The sequence below is a fragment of the Vipera berus genome (assembly GCF_964194415.1).
Source record: "Vipera berus genome assembly, chromosome: 1".
In the NCBI taxonomy this organism is placed as follows: domain Eukaryota; kingdom Metazoa; phylum Chordata; class Lepidosauria; order Squamata; family Viperidae; genus Vipera; species Vipera berus.
Genome location: NC_138202.1, coordinates 305,210,381 through 305,238,137, shown reverse-complemented (window position 1 = coordinate 305,238,137; position 27,757 = coordinate 305,210,381). Strand labels below are relative to the sequence as shown.

Below are 27,757 nucleotides of genomic sequence, written 5' to 3'. Positions count from 1 at the left end.
TTTCTGCTAAAATTTTGAAAAAGCTTTCCTTGATAGCACTGATGTTTAATTGTGGTACTATTTATTTGTTGATTTAAAGATATAGAATCAATAATAGCAAATCAATAAATTTATCTCTAGTTTAACAGAAAGTGAATGCACTAATTGGATAAAAATAAGCCTATATAATTAACAATAATATATATGAGGAATGTGTAGAAAGTAAATTTACATAGCAAATCAGCTGACTTCTCCTTAAAGAATTCTTTAAGGCTGCTGTAGTAATCCCTTCATGGATTACTGCCTTGTCGTGGCGAAGGGGCTTGCGTAATTCAATGAAGCTATGAGCTATGCCGTGCAGGGCCACCCAAGACGGAAAGGTCATAGCAGAGAGTTCTGACAAAACGTGATCCACTGGAGAAGGAAATGGCAAACCACTCCAGTATCTTTGCCATGAAAACCTATGGACAGTACCAAAAGGCAAAACGATATGACGCTGGAAGATGAGCCCCTCAGGTCGGAAGGCGTCCAATATGCTACTGGGGAAGAGCAGAGGGCTAGTACTAGTAGCACCAGAAAGAATGAAGTGACTGGGCCAAAGCCGAAAGGACGCTCAGCTATGGATATGTCTGGTGGTGAAAGGAAAGTCCGATGCTGTAAAGATTTTTTCTCCATAGGAACCTGAAATGTAAGATCCATGAATCAAGGAAAGCTGGACGTGGTCAAACAAGAGATGACAAGACTAAACATTTACATCTTAGGTATCAGCGAACTAAAATGGACAGGAATGGGTGAATTTAATTCAGATGACCATCAGGTATACTACTGCGGGCAAGAATCCCTCAGAAGAAATGGAGTAGCCTTCATAGTCAATAAAAAAATAGGAAAAGCAATACTGGGATACAATCCTCAAAATGACAGAATGATCTCAGTTCAAATCCAAGGCAAACCATTCAATATCACAGTAGTCCAAGTCTATGCCCCAACCACCGGTGCTGAAGAGGATGAAATTGACCGGTTTTATGAAGCCCTACAGCACCTTATAGAACTAACACCCAAAAATGATGTCCTTATCATCATGGGGGATTGGAATGCTAAAGTAGGAAGCCAAAAGATAACTGGAATAACAGGCAAGTTTGGCCTTGGAGTAAAAAATGAAGCAGGGCACAGGCTGATAGAATTTTGTCAAGAGAATACGATGGTCATAGCAAACACTCTTTTCCAACAACCCAAGAGACGGCTTTACACATGGACATCACCAGACGGTCAACACAGAAATCAGATTGACTATATGCTCTGCAGCCAAAGATGGAGAAGCTCTATACAGTCAGTAAAAACAAGACCAGGAGCTGAATGTGGCTCAGACCATGAGCTTCTTGTTGCAAAGTTTAGGCTTAAATAAAGAAAGTAGGGAAAAGCGCTAGGCCAGTCAGGTATGAATTAAATCATATCCCTGTTGAATATACAGTAGAGGTGACAAATAGATTTAAGGAATTAGATCTGATAGACAGAGTGCCTGAAGAACTATGGATGGAGGTTCGCAACATTGTACAACAGGTAGCAACCAAAACCATCCCAAAGAAAAAGAAATGCAAAAAGCAAAATGGCTGTCTGAGGAAGCTTTGCAAATAGCTGAGGAAAGGAGGGAAGCGAAAGGCAAGGGAGAAAAAGAAAGATATGCCCAATTAAATGCAGAATTCCAAAGAATACCTAGAAGAGATAAGAATGCCTTCTTAAATGAACAATGCAAAGAAATAGAAGAAAACAATAGAATAGGGAGGACCAGAGGTCTTTTCAGGAAAATTGGAGAGATGAAAGGAACGTTTCATGCAAAAATGGGCATGATAAAGGACAAAATGGCAGAGACCTAACAGAGGCAGAAGAGATTAAGAAGAGGTGGCAAAATTACACAGAAGAACTATACAAGAATGAGCTTAATGTCCCTGATAATCACAATGAGGTGGTCACTGACCTCGAGCCAGACATCCTAGAATGTGAAGTGAAGTGGGCCTTAGAAAAGTTGAGCAACAACAAAGCTAGTGGAGGTGACAGTATTCCAGCTGAGCTATTCAAAATCTTAAAAGACGATGCAGTAAAAGTGCTACACTCAATTTGCCAGCAAATTTGGAAAACTCAACAGTGGCCACAGGATTGGAAAAGATCAGTTTACATTCCAATTCCAAAGAAAGGCAGTGCCAAAGAATGTTCAAACTATCGCACCATTGCACTCATTTCTCATGCTAGTAAAGTTATGCTTAAAATTCTACAAGCTAGACTCCAGCAGTATGTGGATCAAGAACTACCAGAAGTACAGGCAGGATTTCGAAGAGGCAGAGGAACTAGAGATCAAATTGCTAACATACGCTGGATCATGGAGAAAGCTAGAGAGTTCCAGAAAAACATCTACTTCTGCTTCATTGACTATGCTAAAGCCTTTGATTGTGTGGATCATAACAAACTCTGGCAAGTCCTTAAAGAGATGGGCATACCAGACCATCTTATTTGTCTCTCAACCCTGACTGCTCTTTAGAAGGCCAGATCCTGAAGGTGAAACTCAAATACTTTGGCCACCTAATGAGAAGGAAGGACTCACTGGAGAAGAGCCTAATGCTGGGAAAGATTGAGGTCAATAGAAGAAGGGGATGACAGAGAATGAGGTGGCTGGATGGAGTCACTGAAGCAGTAGGTGTGAGCTTAAATGGACTCCAGAAGATGGTAGAGGACAGGAAGGCCTGGAGGAACATTGTCCATAGGGTCGCGATGGGTCGGACACGACTTCGCATCTAACAACAACAAAGTGGAGGTCTTTATATGCAAAAATATTTTGAGGATTAACCAGGATAAAAAAGAGGGAAAACATTGAATTTAATAAGTATTTATGTATTTTGCACTTTTAAATTACAGATAGTCTTTGTTTAACATTCACTCATTCAGGAACTGTTGTGGCTGTTGTGGTGTCCCTGTGGTCATGTGATTGAGATTCAGTTGGTCAGTGATTGGCTCACAATTATGACATCACAGTGTCCCAGGGTCACATGATCATTATTTGTGACCTTCACTGCTGGCTTCTAACAAGAAAGTCAATGGGGAAGTTGACAGCAGATCACAAATGTCAATTACATCACCATGAGATATTGCAGTCATGAAAAATTTGCCTAACAAGAGCAACTGGGACTGGCAGAATTGCTGTTGTAAATTGGCATTTACAGCACATTATTTAGTAACAGAGTTTCTGGTCCCAATTACCATCAGTAAGTGGGGGCTACCCATAATGAATCAATCAAATTTCAGGTATTATCTGAAAATTCAATTTTGCAAGGCAATTTTCCAACTAGACATTATATATCAGGTAAATAAACATGGCACATTAATTTAGGACTGGAGAAATGAAAATAGGTAAATTTTGAGTGTACAGAGATAGCTGTATTCTGCAGAAGCTCTTTCTAAACCGAACCTGTTGACTGACAGTTCAACACTTCACTGAACCTGTAATTCTTAGTGCATCAAAGCTGAGTGAGCTCTGTTTTACAATCATCTTTTTTCCATTTTAATTTAGCTCGGGAAAATGGGAGCTGCTCAGCCCCAAAGAAAAGATTTTGCTACGAAGAAATTCTGATGATGGAGAATTCTGGTACTTCCACGAAATAATAAATGGCTGTGTCTTTCAATCTATTCCTTTCCCAGATGCTTTTGCTCAGTACTATTTTGAACAATCTTCTTCGTTTAAGATCATGCCTCTGAATAGAAATGGTAGGGTTGAAGCAGGGAAGGATGAAAAAGGGAACGGTTATCAGACTGCAGGCCTATTGCCCCATCTCTCTTGGGGTCAATATCACACACTTTCTACAGTGATGTGTTTCACACAAATCACCTTCCAGCAGAACTGCTTCATCAAAGTTTTGCACAACCACAGTAGGCTTACCCAATCCAGGCTAGCCCTAGGTTCTAGCGATCAGAAGTAGTGAAATAAATTATGTGCCAGAAGGATATATCATGTTCTCATATTCAACATATAGCTATAGAGCTAGGGTGTAACTACTGGGTTAAAACATCAGCCAGGTAACAAATAAAAATAATAATAATGAGATATTTGGGGAGTATGTATCAGATTTTGAGTAGTCAGAATGAATATGAATATTTGTCTCCAAAGTTTCTAGAGGAGAATTGTTAGAAGCACACCCATTTTAACTCTCCTTTGTCCTGACAGCTAATAAGAGACTCCTGCATAAAGAATACTTAATTCAGGAAAGAATACTTAGTGACCAATAACAAAGTAGGGATTTTGATAATGTCGGAGAGTAGATGTGTTTAGTTTGCAAAAGAAAGCATTAAGGTGAGATATTGCAGCTATCTTGGCCAAAGTGCATCATGCAAAAGATGAAGCTAACTCGCTTTCCATTACTCCAGGATGCAGGCTTACAGTTAATGGTAAGGAACTGCAGAGAAACAGATTTCTCATTAAATACTAGAAGAACTTCCCAAATATAAGAGTTGGTATAGTTGTCTCAGGAAGTAGTGGACTAGGTAGTGGATCAGTTACAGTTATTGTGCATTTCCTATATAGAGTATGAGTTTGGTTCAGATGAAATGAGATTTGATGGATCACTTCAATCTGATCATCTCTTCTTATGAAAGGAGATCCATGCTGCTTTGCATTTTCACTTACTCAAGCAGCCATACTTCTTCAATTTTTGGCCTTCAGGTTTCTGACCTTTAGTGGTCTTCTGTGGATGTTTAAGGTAAATTGGCTCCCTCTGATAAGTTCAGTAGTCATCTCTGAGTCTTCACGTTGAGTGTAGAAACAGACTGCAGAATCCAAACAGACTGTCTTACTTTTAATACTTGAAGCCAAGCAGCTTCATGGTCTAGGGCAGGCATGTCAAACTCGTGATGTCACGTGGCGTCGTGCGATGTATCGTTACTTTTTCCCCATTGCCGGCAATGGGGAGGGCGCGGTTTCGTCGTGATGCATCCAGCCCGTGGGCCGGCAGTTTGACACCCCTGGTCTAGGGCTAGGCCTAATAGATGTTGTCTTAATCAATTTTTATTTGAGATAGACATGTCTATAATACAGACTGCTTGCTATAATACATTGCTTTCTGTGTCTCAGAAGAAAACGAACAGTTCTGCATTATGTTGCAGAGGCCGCAAAGACCTGCTTGACTTAGCTACATTTCTGCTTTTGTTACAGCACTAGTGAGGACCTCTTCCTATATGGTGTAGGCAAGACATATCAACACATTACCACTGAAATCAAATAACCAATCTTTATTACGGTCACAGACCAGCACCACAAACAAAAACATTCAAAACAATAATAATAGTAAAAAAAACAAAACAAAAATAAAACAGACAGAATACCATTGAAATATAAGAACCTAAAACCTATTATAAAACCAGACACATCTTATTCTGACCTACACTAATGAAATTCTTGCAAGTAGTTTATGTTTGGTTTAAAAAGGGCCATTTGTGAAAACCCAAAGTTTGTCACGTTTCCACGTACATTCATACTTGTCATCACATACACAATCACATGCATACATTTCACACAAGCATTTTATATGCACAATGGTTTCACACATGCGCGCAAAGGCACACACACGTTCCATAACTACAGTCAGAAAGTTATTTATTCCATGTTTTTATATTATAGCATTTTACCACTAGGTGGCAATATCAACATAGATTTTAATGTTATACTTTTTGACAAATAACATTCCCCGGTAATTTTTCTTTGCTCTTGCCTTTTCACCCCTGCACTCATAGTCATGTTTTAATACTAACAATATGTCAGGCATTTTACACAAATCTGCATTTTTTTTTTTAATCTTCTCCTTTGGTGATACCCATCCTCTTTATCAGTGCTAATTAGGTGACGGGAGATTTTTAAAAAAAGTAGGTTGTGGGCCATACCACATAATAAAAGCCCTGTTCCTGGTTTACCTATCTACTCATAAAACAAGGAGGTTTTTTAAAAAAATTCTTTAATCATAGGATGTCACTGGAAGACTTGAAAATTCATTTTATGGATCTGGTGATCTGTAAATTGACTCCTGATCTGATGAGTCAGGAAGATGGGAAGAAGTGGACGTGCTCCATGCAGTTTGGCAAATGGATCAAAGGAAGCACAGCAGGTGGCAGATTGAAGAACTTCAGAGGTGAGACTTCCTGGGGAGACGATGTTTGGAAAATAATGCCTGGGTTTAAGGAGCTGTGCATCTGTTCTCTTTTAATAATGTCTGTAGAGCAATTTGAAGACAGACATATAATAGTGAATAACATGATAACTTTATTGTCACTTTGAATGTACACCAATCGGCATACATCAAAATGAAATTTTGTTGCATACAGCTCTCAAAGGGTCACCACCTCCGATGTATACTCCTTGTTTGGGGCCCGCTCAAATTTCACATTGTCCATTTTAGTCTCTAGGGAGTGAACGATGGCACACAGGACAGATGGAAATGGGGCTCCATTTGGATTAGCCCTCAGGTTAGCTTGTATTCTGACAACCTCGCCTTCTTTCCTTTTTCTGATCCTGACTCTTCCACCTTTTCCTTTAAGAGGCCTTGCTTCTTTTCGCCCCTGGAGCACGCTGCCGCTGCCACCAACTCCTCCAAAAGCCTCTCTCTCTCTTCCTCTGGGCCTGCTGACAGCCTCATCCAGTTCCTTTGCTCCATAAGCTCCAGGTCCTCTCCTCCTCTGCCTCCTCTGGAAACAGCCCTGATTTGCAATACAATCCATCACTGGGCCAGCAGTCAGATCTTGCTGCTGGTAGAACAAATTCAAACAGCGCCAACGACTTTTAACGGTCTCACCAACAGTTCCAAAACAACTAGAAACTTGCCATGTGAGCAAAGATTGTCGGTCGTATGTCGTATGTTACCTTAGTTCCACCATGTTGCTCAAACACATTAAAATCTTCCTGATCATGTGGCCTATAGCCCTTACTATCCCTCCCAAAACTATTCGCCTTCAAGAGCCAATGCAGCCGCAGCCATTCCAGGCGCCGCCATCTTAGAACAATAAGAGCGAAGCCTCTGCGTACAGGCAGGGGAAGGGGATGGATCTGATCTGATACCAAAATGCTTAACTCTAGCTGAAGAATTCTTCTTAAATTATTTCTGTTGTACAATGGTGTGCTTCAGCACGCACATCAGCTTACGTGTGAAATTGCAAAAAAGTGATTTTTTTCCTTTTGCAGACTTGGTAGGCAATTTTCCCACAAGCAGGAACTGGTAAAAATATAAACTGCCTTCAGATGTATTGCAGGTAGTCCATGCTTAACAATGGTAATTGGGACCACAATGCCCATTGCTAAGTGATGGGGTCATAAAGTATGATGTCATGTGACTGCATTGCTTAGCAACAGCAATCCTGGCAGTCCCTGTTGTGATTGTTAAGCAAGGGTCACAGGACCTCACTAAGCAAGTGACCAGGATTTTTTTACTTCCTGCCCACTTTCCTTTTTACTTTGCTTGTGGGAAGAGGGCAGAGAAGTTCACATGTGGAGATCACATGAGCTCAGGGACACTGCAACAACTGCAACTTTGAGGATGAGGTGTACAAAGTCCTCCTCATTCAATGCCTTCAATTGTAACTTCAAATGAGTGGCTGTTAAGGGAGGACTATTTATAATTTGTTTGGAGGTTCTTAAAGGGGAAGGTGGCTTGAAAACTCCACAGGTTCTCTTTTATTGCAATTACTCAACCATCCCAATGTAGCCCCAAATCACTTTGCTCTATTATGGATTCTGCAGATACTTCCAAGTATACATATTTACCCTCCACAGTAACAAAGGAACTGGGTGAAAGTGACAAGAGTTTTCATTATTTCCTCCTCCTCTTAAGCAGAGGAAAAAACACAAAGTGCCAGGTTATTTTGGGGGCTTTTGGTGTGGAAGGGCAAAGCAACTACTTTATGCATTTGTTGTTCCAAAACAAGTGACTCCAAACCCAATTCTGTTTTATCTTGATTGGTATTGTTGTTGTTATTCATTTTGATGCCATTTTACTCCAAACGACTTTGGGGAAACCACAATACACCACCAGACAATATAAAAAAAAATATGCACTAATAAGCAATAAACAATCCAGCAGAGGGGGCTCTAGCCACTGAATCCCACAGTCTGGGAGAACAACCAGGTCTTTATGGCCTCCAGAACATCAACAGGACTGGAGACATCTGAGCCTCAGTGGGAACTTTATGGCAGAGAACAGCCACTGTGGCAGAGAAGGAGCACTTCTTGGGTGCTGATACATGACATGGCTTAAGTGAAGGAACTCGAAATGTGTCAAGCTTGTCATCTTGAATTATCTGGACAGATGCCATCTCAAATAACCAAGGTTTCTGCTGTATAAGGCTTTATACATCATAGCCAGTACTTTGAGTCACACCTAGTGTAGCTTGCAGAGAAAAGATGTCACATACACGCATCAAGGCATGCCCATTGCTGAAATGCTATTGCATTCTAGACCAATTGAAATTTCTGAGTGGTATTCAGTGGCAGCCCATTGCTGAAATGCTATTGCATTCTAGACCAATTGAAATTTCTGAGTGGTATGCAGTGGCAGCCCATTGCTGAAATGCTATTGCATTCTAGACCAATTGAAATTTCTGAGTGGTATTCAGTGGCAGTCTCCAATGTAATATTCAAGCTGTGAAGTGTTTAGGGCATGAATGTCTGTCTGAATAACTTCCCATCTGAGGAAAGGTGCAATTTCCACATCATTGTTGACACAGGTCCATCAAACTTGTAAATCCATGAAAGCCCCAAGATGGGCACTACTTTTGAATGGGGACATGCAATCCCCTCCAAGGCCAAAAATAGAATATTTCCCTAAACTAAGTGGCCCCAATAACTATAGATACGCAGTCTTGGTAAGACTAAATCAAAGTCTTCCACCACATCTAGATCCACTCATCCTCAAGGTGCTGGGCCAAGATGGTCTTACATGGCTGGCCTGGGGCTGAAGGATCTAATTGGGTATCATCGGCATATGGATGGTACCAAACCCAAACTCCTGGATAAACTTATCTAGAAGTTTCATGTACTTGTTGAATAAGAGTGGGAGAACCTTTGTGGCACCCCACAAAGGAGGAGTTGAGAATCAGGAGTGATCAGTCTCTTCTATCTAAAACCAACTAAAACCAGCCCTCAAGGAACAAAGAGAAGCATCATAAAACGTCCCTCCCTCATTCCCAATCATGGAGCCAGTCCAAGAAGATCAAAATCGCTACACACTATTTTCTAAAAATATGGATTTGTAGGAAAGTAACAATTATTTAATTTCTTTTTTTATATCAGTTGTGTGTTTCACTTGTTGTAGGACCTAGAGTAGATGGTGGAGGGCATTGATAGGGTAATAGTTTACGTATTCTCCTATTAGTAAGCTAAAGGTTTCATAGTATTCACTGTTTGTTGTATGTTCCAATGTGTGTAGTGAGGGAGATGATCAAAGATCCAGCTTCAAAAAGGATTTAGAACAATTGGAAAGTATAAATGAAGCCATATGGAAATAGCCACAGTCTTCCTCAAAGTGTTTTGATCCTTCCAAGCATTTTGGCTGGCAGCTTCTTTTATTCATGATTTGATTGTGTTCGTTAAGGCAAATGGGAGTTGCAGTGCAAAATATTTTGGGAGTACCAGATGGATAACATTCTCTATTATGGAACTATATAACTGCTAAGAAAGACATTTAGTTCTTTTAATGTATACACTCTTACCTTGGAAAATATTTTTCTCGCTTACTTATTTTAAACCAGACCAGCTAGATCAATAAAACAGTTTATAGTCTATGTGACATTTTTCTTAATGTTAGCTCTATTCCATTTTTGTGGATTTTTTTTTTGTTTTGTTAGCATCTCTTCATGTAAATGTCTCAACTAGGCACAGAATGACATTCTGGGGACTGAGGCTGGAATTTTTGCCCTTTCTTCCCTCAGGCTCATTTTGGACAAATCCCCAATACTTGTTGAAAGTTTTGCAAGGCAATGGAAGCAAAAGTTCTTTATACTCCTGCAGTGTCCTGGTGTCTCTTATCCAAAAACACAGTGGCAAACATCGGAATCGAGTCCCTCATTTGCACATAGGCTTATCGCTCTATAAGGTAAAGGAAATTGTGTTTAAATGTGGGTTTGAATTGCTCAAGATGAAGGGAAGGAAGCTCCTTGGCTTTGCCAAGCAAATACTGTAATCATCAACTTCTTTTCCAATATGGGACCGTAATCTTAACCAACAGAGATGTCCCAGTTTCATCAAATAGGAACTGAATATTTAGTCACTTTTTTGCTTGAATCTTTTATTCTTTTTCTTTCTAGTTTGTATTTATCTTTTTGTTGTTGTAGTTAGAACTTGTAATAACATATTTAAAATATTTAGTCTTAGAAAAATTGTTATTAAATCAAGATGAACAGAGATTATCAACTAGAGGCAGAGAAAAGGAGAGGAGCCAGGAGAAAGAATGTCATGTAAAGAAAATATAGATAAGATCCTACATCCAAGTTTTGCACAGCAATCAAAACCATTCCTGATTTGATAATTCCTTTAAGATAGTAAACACACCAACATTTTCTACTATATTCAACGTAATTTCTTGTATACTTTAAAAAAGGTAGAAAAGGTTTTAAAAGCAATGTAGGCCTAAACAACCCTCCCTGCAAAAGTTTAATCAACAATGGTAGAGATTCTGGTTGATGAGTTTAGTGCTTTCATGTTCTGACTGGTTCCACCACTTAACAACTTTCATTTTTTAAATGTCTTAATGCTTACTTGTTGACACGTGTCCTTTCTCTTCCTTCTAGGTGGATCAGGAGGTATGTAGAACCTTTTCATCTTTTTTTGAGGGTGGGGCATAGTTTGGTACCACAGTTGTTATAAATTACTTTTCCCTGCTCTTTTACCAAATTAAGATTAAGTAGAAATTGTGCAGCTAACCTCAATGAGTGCAGCAAAACTGACTTTCTGCTGAGAATATGATTTTCATTTATTCAAAGCCTGAATGTTGGAGACATGATGTTGAAGGTAGACAGTCTGAAATGCAATATACTTAAATTAGTAATGAAGAACATGTCTCAGTGATTGCAATGGATTTACCGTACTTTAAGTATCATACATCATAAAATACTTATGGGTCTTTATGTGAAAATGTTGAAATATATTGCTTTCAAGAGCTGAAATATTCATATTGAAATCTTAATATTTTTTGCTAGAAATTATTATTGAACTTGTTCACAATCTTGATCATTTTTTGCTTTTCCAGATCTGAACGCTGTCCAATGTGAGTGTTTAGATATGGCATTCAAGTACTCCTTGTTCTTATTTTAGATAAGCTTCTTAAGGAAATTAGAAAAAAATGACTGTTAATGCCAAAGTGATTGAATACATTTTAAGATAATGCACTTTTATGGCTTAATTAAGGATTAATGGCAATGTTCCTGGGATATGCCCAGAAGCAGTAGACAAGGTTGAGTGAGAAACGATTTTATTACATTTTTCTCCTTTCTTTTCCTTTCATTTCTGCCTCTAATAATTATACATTCCTGGGAGACATTCAACCAACTTTTTGGCTGATTTGTGGAAATTACTTGTATATGCTACTAAATCAATATAAACATTTTTCTCCACTGCATATAGCCAGCCTTAAATAATAGTTTAGAGCTACTTCATCTCAAATATGTTGAGTTTTTCAAATTTAATAAATGTATTTTAGGATGGGAAAGTGCTGCTTTCAAGAAGAGATTAATGCTACTGTTCAGTAGAACAGCTTTTCCAAACCTGAACATCCTCTAACATTTGATTTCTATCTCTCTGGATTCTTAGTGAAGTCCCTGTAGTTTGGCAAATTCTGGGAGAGCTGAAATCTAATATCCTAATATTTTTTTTCATGTATTCATTTTTATTCAAGAATTGTAATATTTCTTTATTCTTCTTTTCTTTCCTTTAGCTCCACTTTCCCCTAATATTATTTTTAGATACTATCAAAAATTGATCTGAACCACATTCAGATTATAACCAAATTTATAATGTCTGTATTTTTCCCCAACCTGTTTGTTTTACAAATCCAAGCATTAATGTAAGTGTGCACACATTTTCATTTACAATTTAAGTCCATTTTCATGTGGCTACATGTGCTTTTGAAAATGGTTTGAAAAAGTAACTTCAGCATATGGGAGAGTGTTAGCACAGCACCTCTGTTTAGCAGCCCAAGTCCCGCAGGGACCCAAAGGGAGAAGCTGGCCCAAGGCTTGTGAAGACCCAGTGGGGCAGGAGGAAGGGTAGGGGGAGATAGCTGGGAGGGGGCACTGCAGCATCCCTGCAGTTGGTTGTATGGGCAAATGACTGCAGGGGCACTGCAGTGACTCTAATTTCAAAACTGGGTCATAAGTAGCCTTGGTGTGTGTGTGTGTGTGTCTGTCATAACATTGAACAGTCACTAAGTGGTCATAAATTGAGGATGTATGGATCCAGACTAATGATTCATGAATGAATAATATGCTCTGGACAGTTGTGTGTTTTAAATCAATACACTGGACAAGAATTTTCCCCCCAAATGTTTTGCTTTCTGTTTGGTAATTATGATAGACCCCTTCAAACTGAATAGAATTATAATTTCAGAATGACAGTAGCACACAGGAATCTTGAGAAATATGAAATTAACTTTTAATAACTAGAACGTATTTGATTGCAATAAGGGACACGGTGGCTCAGTGGGTTAGGATGCTGAGCTTGTCGATCAGATGGTCGGCAGTTTGGCGGGTTGAATCCCGAGTGCCGTGTAACAGAGTGAGTGTCTGTTATTCGTCCCAGCTTCTGCCAACCTAGCAGTTCGAAAGCACGTAAAAATGCAAGTAGAAAAATAGGGACCACTACGGTGGGAAGGTAACAGTGTTCTGTGCGCCTTTGGCATCTAGTCATGCCGGCCACATGACCATGGAGACATCCTCCGACAAGTGCTGGCTCTTCGGCTTTGAAACGGAGATGAGCATTGGCCCCTAGAGTCAGAAACGACCAGCACACATGTGCGGGGGAACCTTTACCTTTACCTTATTTGATTGCATTATGTTTCTGACATACTGCATGAGTTCAAGAGGGCTAAAAGTGTTTTGCTGCTGATTTTTGTTTGTACTCAGTGTCTGATGCATCTCACTGCAATGTGCAACAATAGTTATCCAGCACTGATAGAATCCAGTTGCCCTGATACTATTTTTCCATTGTGGCAATATGCAGGTGAAACCTTTCGCCATGCTTGTCACTGATTGCAATTGGATTTTCAGGGAGAAAAAAATCCAAATATGAATGCAGAAAATGAATTTTTGGTGATGTTTTCCACTTCATGGTCTTGTATGCTGTAAGAAGTTTTTCAACCAGCTAAACGCAGTTTGGTGCTCTGTAGTTGCCAAGAAAATTCTCAACATCCTTGAATGCTTGCTAGGATGTTTTTGTCTGACTTCACAAACTGATCTTCAAAGCACCTGTCATTGATAATGTATCTGATTTGTGGACCAACAAAAATGCCTTCCTTAATCTTGACATGAGTTATTCTTGGAAACATCTGTCTTTAAATAATGAAAACCTTCAGTTTCCTTGTTCATCGCTCTCACAAAATCTTTCATTAGTTCAAGTTTTATGTGAAGTGGAGGCAAAAATATATTTTATTGGGCAACAAATGAAACATGTACCATGTTTTTCTGTCCTGGAACCAAATTCTTTCAAAGTGGCCACTTCTTTTTAATGCAATGCAACTCTCTTACACAGCTGTCCCATTCATGTATGTAAAACAGTACTTAGTTATACCCAAGCTTCATTGAAATCAGCTAAGTCACTACTATTAGATATCCACAGATATTCCAGTTGTATTTGGCATACTGGATGTGCTTCAACACCAGTTCCATGTTTTTGTATGTTTCTTTCATGTATGCAGCATAGCTAGCAGATACTGAATGGTGTTTATTGCCATTGTATAAGAAGACTTCTATAAAACAGCATGCAATAGGTTAAATCACAGGCTATTTCCTTGATTAGCAGCCCAAAATCTACAAAATAAGCCTCAGAGTGTTTAGGAAGCAAAATCATTGTTGTTTAGAACAATACAAATAGAACAACATAATCAACATAAAGCTAACAAAATCAACATCAAATAAGGTCATAAATGGTATAAAACTATTACTAAAGTAGACTGAGACTAGTTTGTAAACATAAAAAAGGGAGTGCATTAGTGCCAAGATGAAATCCATATCACAAATCTATATATTACTGAAACTCTCCTTGTCTATTTGTAACCTTCTGTTGGGTGAAACAGTGAATCATTAAATCAATATATTTCAGATTCTTGTCAGATTATATTGTCAGATTAAAGAATGCACCCAAAATATGGAACCCATGGGACTGAAATTTGTCACAGTTGTGGTTTAGTGCCTCTGCATTGTCATGGTCAGCTGTGGTCATATAATAATTTCTAACACTCTCTACCAGCTGCCTGGCAAGAAGGAAAGTCAATACGTAAATCAGTAGGAAGTCAAAGATCATTCCCACTTCCACTGTTTTTTGCCTGACTATGGTCATGGTCTATTTAGGCAAGGAAATATCTCTGAAATGATGACCCAATGGGCTATGAATCACCTAGTAAGTAACTAAAAGGTAAAGGTTCCCCCGCACATGTGTGCTAGTCGTTTCCAACTCTAGGGGCCGGTGCTCATCTCCGTTTCAAAGCCGAAGAGCCAGCGCTTGTCCGAGGACGTCTCCGTGGTCATGTGGCCGGAATGACTAGACCCCAAAGGCGAACGGAGCGCTGTTACCTTCCCACTGTAGTGGTCCCTATTTTCCTACTTGCATTTTTACATGCTTTCGAACTGCTAGGTTGGCAGAAGAGTAAGTAACTAAAAGTAACTAAAAACCCTGGGTATATTATATTTCCATCTAGCAATGAAAAGACTACAAATAGGTGTCATATGAAATCCTCTAATGAGTGTATTCCATTGGAATAAGGATTAAGATTGATGACAGCCTAATAATGGTAGACCAGACTAAAAACACTGTTGCCATATAGGTTAGGAGTACTTTTATTGTAATAGCTATAGTAACAAAATCTTGCACATCAGATTGTGCTTCCCTCTCCCTCACTTTACCTTAGTGCAGGTATGTCAAATTTGCAATGTCATGAAACATCACATGATGTATTGGGACTTTCCCCCCATTCCTGGCAATGGGGTGGGTGCAGTTTTGGCGTGACGCATCCGGCCTGCAGGCTGGCAGTTTGACATGCCTGCCTTAGTGTGTGCTAGGGTGGGCCTGCTTGAGATATTTACTGAACTAATTTCTTGGTCCAGGCTCACGCCCCTCTTATCTGACTGTTGCCTTTGTTGCTGCTCTTTCTTCTGTCCTTCAAAGTCATTGCCTATTTCCTCTACATTTTTGCCTTTTATTTTATTTTATTTTATTTATATATATTGATAGAGTCATACATACATGACTCTAGATCATGTATGTGAGATGACGTAGGATTGACCATCAACACTAAGGGAATCAGTAATGAAATATGCTGCAAATAAGCACTTAGTAGGACAGCAATGAAGGGCATGGAAAAGATACAGTGACAAGTCACTAACTATAAAGAACCAAATTGTCCAGGCAATAGTTTTTCCCTGTGATACTCTGTGGGATTAAAGAAAATTGGACTTTTAAGATGCAAATAGAAAGAGCAATGACATTTTTGAAGTTTGGTGATAGAAGAGATTCTTGGGAATACTACAAATAACAACAAAAATGAACAAATGGATCATAAAGCAAGACAACCAGAGTCCTTACTCAAGACATTAATGACTAGGCTCAAACTATTATATTTGTCATACATTGTGACCAGGTTTTCAGCTTCTTGAAGGCCATAAAGGTAGGGAAATGGAAAGATAGAGAACAACTTGCAGCAAGTTGGATAGACTTTTTAAATTAAATCCAGTTTACTGACTACAGTATCCCTTAAATGAGCTTACATTTAATGCATGACAAAACTCAAATCCTGAAGAGATTGTCCAACTTGTCAAAAGCACTCAAATTTTATTAAGGTTTGAGAGTAGTACACAAATTCAAATTCTGACAACTTTCCAAATGTTCTGAAATTTTACTTCAGATTTAATGAGAATATTTTGTTCCTGAGTGAACCCACCAGGCTTTTATGCTTTAAAAGCTAAACTCTAACAGGTTGCTTTGCTGTGAAATCTGTCAGGCTGTCGTTGCTTCCCATAGGGAGCTCTTAAGGCTATAGGGGATGGTAACTATATTATCTGGCTAGAGCAGGGAAACCAAATCTATTTGTCTTTCATGTGGTGCTTTGGACCAATTGGGAGACAGCACTTTGCCATTTAAACTCATTGAAGCTTGGAGCTGGAGACTGCTAAGAGGTAATTTTAGACATGTATTGAACATCAAGATTAATATAGTGAAGTACAAAACCAAGAGCAGTTTTAAAATTGGAAATACACTGAATCACAGCATTGACCAAAGCATAAATGCTTTGCATTTAATATATGATGCATTCTAAGGGGCAACCCCACCCTCTTAGCAGATGATATATTGCTCCATTAGCAAGAGAGAAATACAACGAGAGTGAGGGAGAGTGCAAAAGTTGCTCTGCAAATGCTCTTGTGGTAACAAAGTCCATTGGAGAGTAAAATGTCAGAGTCATTGTGAGGTATGGCTGGCTCCGGGAGGCTCCATTTTTCTTAGCCAATGTAATTATTGATAGTCTTTCTGTGCTGAGTATTTTATTTAGTTGTTGGTGATAGAAATGCCTATAAAAGGGCACGTTTTTCTTCATGGTCACATTATAATAGTGGAAGTGCTCAAAATTTATCTACAGTTGTAATTCTAAGCATGCTTTCATAGAAGTAAGTCTGATTAAGATTAAAGGAGCTTTTATGGAAAAACAACAACAGGAACAGTATGAAGAATATAGTGTTGGTGTATTCTTGGGTTTCAGGGTGATACAAAAATGGAGCTAAATACAATTTTGAAAACAGTTGGATCGCCCTATTATTGCATGTTTTTTTTTCTTCTTCTGTTTATTTGTGTCTGATTCTCAGAGAGTGCCTGGACAAGTCGTTGCAGGTTTTTGGCAAGTTTTTTCAGTTCAAATAGACTTAACTTTCTCCAAGTTCTGTCTCTACGAGGTCTTGGAGGGTCTCTTGGAAGCTGTTCTGAAGTGATTGTTCAGAGGGCTTAAAACTGTACCCAAAGAAAGCATAGGGCAAAAGGGAAGGAAGTGAAACTGAAGAAAGAATAACACGGGGAGATGAGTAAAATGGCTCAAATATTTGTTGGTTTGGCCATAAAGGTTTAATTTCTATTAAAACATGCAATATGCATTTTAGAATGTTAAATTAGAATGTGGGGAGGCTGAATTGACTAATATTCTAGTTATAGGGAGTAGCTTGGAAAAAAGTGTCGGGAGAAGGAGGAAAACCTGACCCATCCCCAGTGAAAATCTGCCACCCTTGTGCTTGATATTCATTTTTTAAAAATATTCCACTAGGGTTTTTAGTGTTGCGTTTCATTTAGAAATATCTAGAAATGATCTCCAGCACCTGTTTTTAAAACAGGAACAGGATGGTATGTATATTTGTAACCAGAGCCTGAGCCAATATTGTGAGCACCATGAACATGTAAACCATTAATCTCCCTTCTATATTTTTTTTTAAATTCTCAGTCATCCCAAGAAATGCTCTTAATTTATTTTGTTGTTTTATTTTTTTTTAGTCCTGCGCTAACAATAAAAAGCTTCCTCCTTCGTTCTTCATTTGGAACGCACGTTTCGGTCAAACGTTCTTTGTGAATAATCGGGAAGTGACTCAGGATTTCCGCCTCCCTCCTGGGACATACGTGGTGGTTCCCTCTACTTTGGAACCTCATCAGGAGTCAGAGTTCATCTTGCGAATCTTCTCCAGAAAGCACAGCTTGCGGTAAGAACTCCTTTTCTTAGTTTGCAAAGACAAGTTCCCATTCTAATTCCTCCAGCAAAACCTCTGTGCCTCCCTGTGCAGTTCTGCTCCCCTTTATCTCCTTTTTCGCCACATTCATAATTTAGCATGCTCTGAAGTACCAGGCACACTGAGGTTGGTAATTAGGTAACCAGTGGATCTTTCGGTGCAGATTTCAGGCCTGTCTGAAGTACTCCATATTTTATAGAGATTGGCCATCTGGATGCGGATGTAAATAAGTAAAAGATTTCCAAGATGAGCAATTGGTTTAAATTAACAAGGGAACTCACAATCCTTCAAGACACAACCCACTGTGGTTATCCAAAGCTTTCTTCACTTCACCAGAACAGTTTGGAGGAGGGTGTCAGAAAGATTTGCTGATCTACCCCAATCAGGCTTCCATTACTGCTCATCTGAATCAGCTGCATGGGCAACTTAAAAGTCCTCCATCATTTGTGAGTCTTAAAAATCACTCATGCAGCCTGCTATGTGACCTTAGGTTGGTGATGTCTCTCCTCGAATTTCCTCCCGTACTGCACCCTCAGTTTCTTACTTATGCCATTACTATGATTGTCCAAAGAAAGACAGTAGAGAATCCACAAATTAATTACCTCGTGCTCTTGACTCCAGTACTGTCTCCATCAAGACGGCAGAAGAATCAGCAGCTCTTAAGAATTCTGATCAAGACCTTCTCTTGGTGAAATGGAGAGCCAAAATTAAAGTCTCTTTCCACTAAAGATGTTGTTGTACAGGTTTTCTGCAAAGAAAGAGAAAAAGAAAACAAATGGCATTTGTCAATGTGTATGTGTTGTCTATGTGTAGTTTAAAAAAGGACTTCTTATAGTGAATTCCACTATAAAAAGTATGCTTTTAGGGTATGTATGAAAAGAAGAGGGTATATGAAAGTTTCTCTGATAGTAATTTCTTGGGAGGTCTTCCATTTCCAATCAGAAATAGATGGGTGCTATTAATTGTACTGTCTCCAAGCAAGGTCAAATTACAGAGAAGCCAAAACTTAGAATATCATGTCCTCCAGATTTGTGGTTTTATGAAATAGGTTTTTTTATAATAATTTTTACTACTTTAAAAATCTAAAATATACTTCTAAGCAAGATAAAATAACAGCTAGCCTGAAGATCTCAGTCTAGATAAATCACAATACTCACTTCATTATTCTAACATTCATGGTGGTTTCTTTCTTCTTTTTAAAGTGAATTGGGTGGAGACTCCAGCTGTGTCCTTTCAAAGGTGAGATGTGATTAGGAGCCATGCTGTATAGCTACTATTTTGTTTTGATCTCTTGTTCTTTTCTGCTTAACTGCTCTCAGAGGCATAGACTGAATGGGGATGAGGCCATCAGTGAGCTAAATTTACAAATGGATTCTGATTGTCAGTCATGACACCTGAATGTCAGAATAAAAATTAGAGAAAAAGTAGGAGTGATTGAGCTGTCCTTGCGGTGTGCTTTTAAAGGGTAGCAGAAAGCAAAGGAAATATAACTCATAGTACTTCATAAAGTGGAAATGGCAACAGAAGATCTCTCCTTCATCACTCATGTGCAGTGAATATTTCTTTTGACTTAAACCATAATAGCTGATCAAGAAAGAAAATCTTGAGAACTCACTAGCTAAATGCCACAGGGACCCAAAACACATGCACTGTCTCTTGCTAAGCTGAGGCTAAGGTAGAATAGATAAATAGACAGCTATTAAGAATAGCATCATTTAATCTCAGTTTTTGACCTTGAGGTTTAAGTCAATGTCTCTGTTCATCTGTTTCAACATTAAAATCTGCCAAATGGTGGGGAAACTTTGGAAGCTAAGAGGCTCACCTAAAAAAGAAAATCAGCTGCATTTGTTGCCAAAGTTCAGGAAAGGGGAATTTTAAGAGCTGAAGATATTGTATAGATCAATGAGGCAATTGCTCTCCATGAATTGCAGATGGCAAATAAAGTGATTAAGGTGATGCTAAAGTTTTTTATGTCCTCTGTACAGCACACAGTTTAACAATTTACCAGTTTAGTTGGGAGACACAAATGTGATGAGGTTGTAGACTTAGATGGCTATCTCATGAGCTTAAAGACATTTATGGAGAATCAATAACGTCTCTAGGGCAGGATAGTTTTTGATTCTTCCAGATTCTGAGTCTTTACATTGTATACATACATAATTAGAACTAGGGAGTCACTGTCATATAGTGCTTAAGAGTTTGGGCCAGGACCACAAAGACCCAGGTCCAAGCCAATCTTTAGTCATGGAAACTGACTGGTTATATACAAATCTCATATTGGTCCATCCTGAAAAATTGGATAGATTTTCCCCTTCCATCTTTTTAATTTTTGTTTTATTCTTTATAGGAAATAGTTGATAAACATGAAGACTGCAAAGAATTCTTCTCTAATTATTTTGATCAAGTGAGTATCCCTTTCTGGTACCGCTGAGTACTTTTTCTGAACATGCCTGACAAAAAACAGTTCCTCAGAAAAATTATGGATTTTCCACTTGGCATTTGTCAGTTGGTGTGTAACTATTAATTAAAGGAAATATACACTAATTGGGTTCGCACCGCAAACTAAACCATAAAATGGTTTGTGTGAGTTTTCTCTGCTATGTGAACTCAGACCTTATGTTTTACAAACCATGGATTTGGGCTTAGTGTGTTGCATGAAACCAGGTAATTTTGGTGAACCTAACCATGGCTTAGCCTGAATTGTAAACCACCTCCTTGCAGATAATTAAATTCTTGAAGATTCAATCATCAATGTCCAATGGAAAAAAAAAGTTCTTCTCCAGTGTCAAATGTCAGTATCTCTTAACTGCATGATGTAATCACTGGATCCAGAATGTCATAAATGAAACATCCCATCTAGCAGCACATATTGGGATGTTGAAGATGTCAAGTCCAAACACCAAGTTGAGTATTGCTTGGTGGACCTGAAATCCAGACAGGCATAGCTAATTCTTGCTGAAAGTGCAGCGACAGATAGATCAATGATCTTGCTTGGTATAAATGGACTAAAAATCTGTAGGCCCAATAGAGGACAGTAACAGTACAGAAAATCTGAAGGTTTGGTATTTCTGCAGGTCCAGACATAGTATATCTAACATAAGACAGTTTGTATATGGTTGAACAGAATAATATTTTTAATATATCATTGTCTAATACATGGAGAAAAGATGGGACAAAATTAATTTTAAGTTAATTGAGAATGATAAAGCATTATCTTTTATTGCTTTGACATAATTCAAAATGGATTTTTTCCATTAAAAAAAAGACAACAGGGCAACTGTATATCTTCCCTATTAGTAATTTTAGATGTAAAGATGTTAATCACTGGATTTTCTATAATTTTGCCTCCCTTGCTTTAGTATCCTGAAATAAACACAGTGCAGCTGCAAAGGATCCTAAACAGCATGGCAAGTATGTCTGGTATGGGATTCTAAAACTCAGTATTTTATACACATTTTATACACATTTTATGCACATTTTCACACATACCTACATGAAATCTATGAGTGATGCAAGCAGTGTGCTTTCTACTCATCCATATTTTAAGTATTTTAACTGCTTTAAGTACTTTTTAAGAAGGAAAGTAGGCAAAATATTTTAAATCAAGAAATATATAGGTTAGTCTCATAGGCTTTTAAAAGAGAACAGGATTTAATTTCCTCTTTATTCTTTATAGCACAGGGTCTCATGTTACAGATGTCTAAACTGCAACATTTATATGGTCTTAATAAGACTTTTTTTAATGCAAGTAAACTCATACTCATAGTGAAAGTTTAGTGATGGCTTTCTTTATGGGAGAAGGGCTGCAAATTAGTGATAGTTCCTGTATGCAAATGCATTCATAGTGTTAGGAAAATCCATTTCCATCTCATCATATAAACTACAGATGTTCATTTAGGTAGTCCTTGACTTATGACCACAATTGGCACCAGGATTTTCATTAGTGAGCAATCTCATCATTAAGTGTGCCATTTTTGCAATTTTTTTTGGTCATGGTAGTTAAGGAAATCACATGATTTGTAGGAAGTGAATCTGACTTCCCCCACTGACTTTGCTTGTTGAAAGCCAATGGATCCAAATGCATTCTGCTTGCATGGTAATTTATTTAAGTTTACACTCCAGTTTTCCTCAATGTGTTTAAGGTAGCATGCCAAATACTCCCTTCTATTTTTCCCCCCAAGCAACAAACCTGTGAAGTAAACTGGGCAGAGTGAAAAGGACAACCCAGTGAATACATTAGTATTTCTGGTGGGATTGGAGGTAGATCTGGGATTTCAAGGCCCTAGTTTAAGATCTTAATTATTATCTATCTGTCTCTTCTCTTTCCTTACTTTGTTACATGACTGGCTTGTTGGCTCCTTTTAAGTTTATGATAGCACATTAGTTTACCCAACTTTCACAACTTCTCAGTGTGTGATCTTCAGTATCTAGAATTCCTTAGTCAAGCACGGCCATTGTAGAGGATTCTGAGAGTCTATACATTTGAAAGCTGGCAAGGGTGCAAAATGTTATCTCCTTTCCAAAGAAATTTGGGTTTCTGCTGGAGTTTTTATTACAGTTGCTTGTCTTCATTATATTGCAAATGTTTTTGCATTTCATATGTTAGTATTTCATTTCTATTGTATATAAAATAAGCCTCCCTCAAATCAAGCTTGGCTCTGTAAACTGTAACAAAAATATCTCCAACATTCCACATTACATTTGATTAAATAAAAGAAAACATGTTGTATTATTTTAAAGAATAGGTCCCTTCGGCATACCAATGAAAAATCATCTTATTTTCTTTGTTGTTCACAACAGTAAAAATAATCTATAAATAATCTGCCAATGAATAATCTATTGTTTCCACATCTAACACAAACAGCATCCTAGAATACTCCTTATAAATTTAGTGTTAATACCACCAAATAGGGAACAATTAATAAGATAGTGTTCCATATCTTCAATCTGAATGTGTAGACGTTTTAGGCAAATCTACTTTCCATGATACTTTAGAATAGCATCATCCATTACAATGAAAAATATCAGCTGAAAATGTAAGTTGTAAATGAAATCATTTGTTTTGGAAGATTGTCCAAGTGTAGTGCTTTATTATGAACCTCTTTAAAACAGGACAGGAGTCAAGAGTGCAATACTTAAGGGTATCAGGGTACCTACTGGAATCTTCCCCTCCTATTAAAGTAAGATGTTAAAACTTGCAATATCTCAAAAGCCTACATGATTTTGGTAGTATTGCATGAAACCACATGAGGTTTCATATATGATTATGAAATATTTGTGAAATTCTACTTGAGAATGCCTAAACCTTTCAGCTATGTAATCTTGTCTGTCAGGTCCTCACCAAGATCACATGACACCCAGAGCCAAACTTTAAAATAAAGAAACATTTTGCAATTTTTGAAGTTTGACTAATTTTAATGGTTTAGACAGGCTTCCAAGAAATTAACTCCTGAATGATCTTTTGCCCATGTGCTACAATTTATTTGATTCCTTCATAACACAAATCTTTAAAAACCTCTGATAAATTGAGGCTGTTTATGTGCTAGTCTAATACAATTAACTACAATCTCTTCTGACATTATTTTGTTGAACTTTAGCAAGCAACAATAAATAATTGCAGTAATAGAACTGTTGGGAGTCCAAAGGGGAAAAAAACATTGATTTAAAAAATATTTTAGAATCTCTCTATATCTAGTCCAAAACTCTTTAAAGTTTCCAGAGGACCATCTTTTGTCCAAGAACTAAACCAATTGCTAGTTTTCTATTAGCCAGTTGATATTTTAAATTCTAATTGCATCTGGAAAAAAATTAGGTAATCTAGCTAGCAGTAGCAGTAAGCTGTAAAATGGTTAAAATCTTTTCTCTCTCTCCTATTTTATTTTTTACTGCCAGAAATAGGAGATTTACAAAAACATAGCATTTGGTGAATATAACAGATATATAGGATGGAAAAATCTTGAATGGATAAGAACTAAAACTGTTCAAGAAGTTAACGAGATAAAAGCTTTTGTAGCATCAGTTCAGAGCAAAAGCAGGGATGCGGAAGCAAAACCTTCATCTCCTTAGGACATGCTAGTCTTTTTAGCTTCCCCAAGAGTGAGAGTAGACAGCCATTTCATCGCTCTTGAACATCTTTCCAAAGTAGCCCATCAGGCATGGGGAAATCTATAAGGAAACTAACCAGGCTGTGCAGCTCATCTTTTATTCTTCATAGGCAATCAATTTTAAAGCTTTCATTTCCAAACTTTACAGTGCATGATTCATATTTAATAAACAGGGCAATAATGAGATTAAAACATCATTGGTTTCTGTAGAGAAGGGATCAGTGAGTTATGAGCTTGGCGCCTGCTCGGTAAAAGTCTGCAGGCAATCTATAATCATGATTTGCAACAAGATGAGATGCTCTTTCTGTTTCATTTCTTGTCATTCGTGTATCACTAGGACAGCTTGGGTCTAGCTTTTAACTTGCCTATTTATTCTGTCTGAGAGAGGCAGAGAGAAAGAGGGCAGGAGGGAGAAAGAATGCACAACTGTCAAGATTTATCCATGTTCCTGTTCTAGTTCAGCTGGTATAGTTAGACAAGGGACAAATCAAGCAGAAAAGAAAGAGACTAGTGACTTCTCCCAAGGTCATTTAGCACACTTCTTTGGAACTAGAAATTAACAGCAGTAACATTTTACCAAGATGCCAGAATGAAAAAGCCTAAGATGAAAAAGCCACTATCATTATTATTATTTTGGCAATTGATCTAATATCGTGTCCAAGCTGGAACCCTTAGGATAAATTGAATGAATTAAAGAGAATTAAACATACCAATGAAGGCTTGTTCATTCAGTAGATAATTATATTTAGGATAGCTTTACGGGTCTCAAGTAGCCTTCTGTTGACAAATAGCTGCTGCAGGAGCAAGAGCACCAGAAAGTTATTGCATCTTTGGTGGAAAGATTTGGTATGACCCACAGTGGATGAATGATTGGTGAAGATGATGGAACTTAGATGATGAAATTGATTTCTTTGATTAAACAGAAGACAATAGCTACATTTTTGCTGACTAGAAATCCCTTGTGGATTCTTCGCATGAAACAGAAAAAAAATGAGCTTATGATTGTGGTTTTTATGATTAGACAGGAGAGATTATAGAAAGCAGAGAGTTGTGTTGAAACCACAAAGTAAAAGGTAAATTTATAAATGTACTTACAACTGATAGAAAGATCAGAAGCTACTTCTTTGTGTCTTTCTTTCTTTCTTTTCTACTTTTCTCTTACTTTTCCTCCTTTCTTACATTTTAGCTTTCTCTTTGAAAGCTTTTTGTTTTCTTCTTCTTACTTTATATTCCTTTTTCTTAAATTATTTAAAAATATGTTTGCTTGTTTATTTGTGTGTGTGAGAGAGAGAAAGAGAGAGAGGGAGAGGGAGAAAGAGAGAGAGAATCTCTGTTACTTCCTTTATAATCTATTTGAGAGGCCTCTCAGAAGTAACTGCTGGACCATTGTGAAGAACAGGATAGTTTAGCATTTAGTTTTATATGTGAACTTGGGAAATTATAGCTTATTCACAGATCAGGGTTAAATAACCCAGGTTAGTTTTATGCAGCAGCTCATTCGCTTTTTATATTCACACTGAAGATACATGGGCTCAGGCCAGTGGTGGGATTCAAATATGTGAACAACCGGTTCTCTATGTGGATGCCACTTCCGGAAGTCCATTCTGGGCCTGGGCAACAAAAAATTAGCTACCGGTTCTGCCGATGTGGTGCGAACTGGCTGAATCCCACCACTGGCTCAGGCCCCTACTCTTCTATGGAGAATATGGTTATATTGTGGTTATACATTTTCATTTCTTTCTTTTTCCCCTCTAGATCATCAAAATTATGGGATGAGATTTAGCCTGGATGCCTGCCGTAGTATCTTGGCCCTCTTAGATGTATCCTCCTTTTGGTTCTTAGCCGTGTCACATATTTTGCTAGCTTGACTGAAGAATGCAATTCTTGCCCTTTTCTGTAATAATTACTTAATATCTACTCATATGTTTACAGTTCTTCTGAACTCAGAGGAAAAAAAGACAAAAAAGAAAAAAGAGAGGAACATATGCTTTCATGTATTATGAGTGTATGGTTTCCTACATGCTGTCCCCGACTCTCATTACTGTTTTGTGCTCCTCTCACTTATCTCTCTGTTTCATATTCACATGTCCTTCCCTTAAGTATTACACTGGAGATTGAGATCCTTGCAAACAGCTCAAGTCCAATAGCCTCGCCATGAGGGCTGCATAATAATATCAGGACAGTGAGAAAGAATGAAAGGAATAAATATCTTGCAGTGGGTCTGAATCTCTTTGCATGTAAAACAGGCCTGAGTGCTTGTCTTAAGCCTTAGGAAGAATTGCAGGATTTAGATGCATCTATATCAACAGTCCAACCTTATAAATTATTCATTTGAGCTAACAGGGGGGTTATTTTTCCTCCTGTGACTACTCAGCCTGACATCTGGCTTTGCAATCTTGGAAATTAATGGTGAAGAGACTCTTTTAGGGATTGGTACAATGTTCCTCGGGACATAATTCAAAGACCTTCGAAATCAAGACCTAGTATTGAGTTTGAGTATGCTAGACACAAGCTATGTTTTACTGAAACAAATTCTTATCCTGCTTTTTGCCAAGCTAACTTGGTTTCCAGCTTTGCTATCTCTTCCAAGTCCCAGCCTTCTCTGTCATATTGTACACCTTAATAGCATCATTCAGCTTAACAGTACTGGAACTTTGAGCATTCAAGAATTCAGATTTCTCAGGAAGAAGCTGCTTCTTTACCAGGTAAACAACAATGTCTCTCTCTCTCTCTCTCTCTCTCTCTCTCTCTGTGTGTGTAAGAGCGAGCGAGCGAGCAATAAATCACCAATAGATCACTGGGGAGTGGAAAGAGGAAACTTTTTTCTAGGTTTGCTCCCATTTTTGCTTTAGGCAGTATCAATGCTGGAGCTGAGAGTGAATCACTATGCACAACTGCTTCTATAATGGTATAACCTGTCAGCTCCAATGTAGATGGTAGATGGTAAGTAGTACCTACTGGGGCAGGTACTACTGTCATTCCAAGCCTATTATATAGCAATTAGTCTTATATACTGTCTCATAGTACTATACATCACTTTCTGGGCAGTTTACAATGTATTTGTATATTGCCCCCTGCTGTCTCTGTCCTCATTTTACCAACCATGAGAGGATGGAAGGCTGAATTAACCTTGAGACTCATCAGGATCAAATTCCAGGCTGTGGGCAGAGTTTGCATGCAATACCACACTTTAACCACTATGCCACCAGGACTCCTGTTGCAATCTCATAATTTGACTAATATAATGGCATTTAATTGAGGGTGACAAAAACCACGAGCAATATATATTCCAATCTTACAAACATTCCAAGACATCCTGACCTCACCACTGAGTTGAATTATTAACTGGAGTCTCTCTGCTATAAATATGTGTGATCCTGGGGAAGGATTTCCAAGAATCTATGCAGAATCTGGGATTCAACTACTGCTGATATGTATCTCTTTTGTTTTATTTTTATTTTGGGAGTTCTTGGATGACTTGTTTTTCTAATAAAGCAATGTAGCATGCATCTGTTGGATTTCTGATCAGCTACCAATCCCCCAGCAAACTTTTTAAAAAGTGGTGACAGCTGTTTGAGAAAGGAACAGCTGCTTCCAAGATAAAACATTTAAAATGTTTTTTTTAAAAAAATGGAAAGAAAAGGGAGCCAAATGGTAGCCACCAAGATCAGGTTTTGCTCCTCCTGAAACAT

At 38.1% G+C, this 27,757-nt stretch overlaps 1 protein-coding gene across 1 annotated transcript in view; it reads left to right on the top strand.

Annotated features, from left to right (window-relative positions):
• The window catches only part of LOC308659251 (calpain-14-like), a gene marked incomplete at both ends in the record, with an annotated part of 45,865 nt that overhangs the window by 8,522 nt on the left and 9,586 nt on the right, over positions 1-27,757 (top strand). Inside the window, 10 exons of the mRNA XM_081312737.1 lie at positions 3,536-3,610; positions 5,977-6,140; positions 9,928-10,091; positions 10,786-10,797; positions 17,732-17,934; positions 19,164-19,200; positions 20,309-20,365; positions 21,321-21,372; positions 25,821-25,885; positions 26,702-26,770. Of these exons, the coding sequence (XP_081168863.1) occupies positions 3,536-3,610; positions 5,977-6,140; positions 9,928-10,091; positions 10,786-10,797; positions 17,732-17,934; positions 19,164-19,200; positions 20,309-20,365; positions 21,321-21,372; positions 25,821-25,885; positions 26,702-26,770 (898 nt within the window). The remainder of the gene's footprint in view (positions 1-3,535; positions 3,611-5,976; positions 6,141-9,927; positions 10,092-10,785; positions 10,798-17,731; positions 17,935-19,163; positions 19,201-20,308; positions 20,366-21,320; positions 21,373-25,820; positions 25,886-26,701; positions 26,771-27,757) is intronic.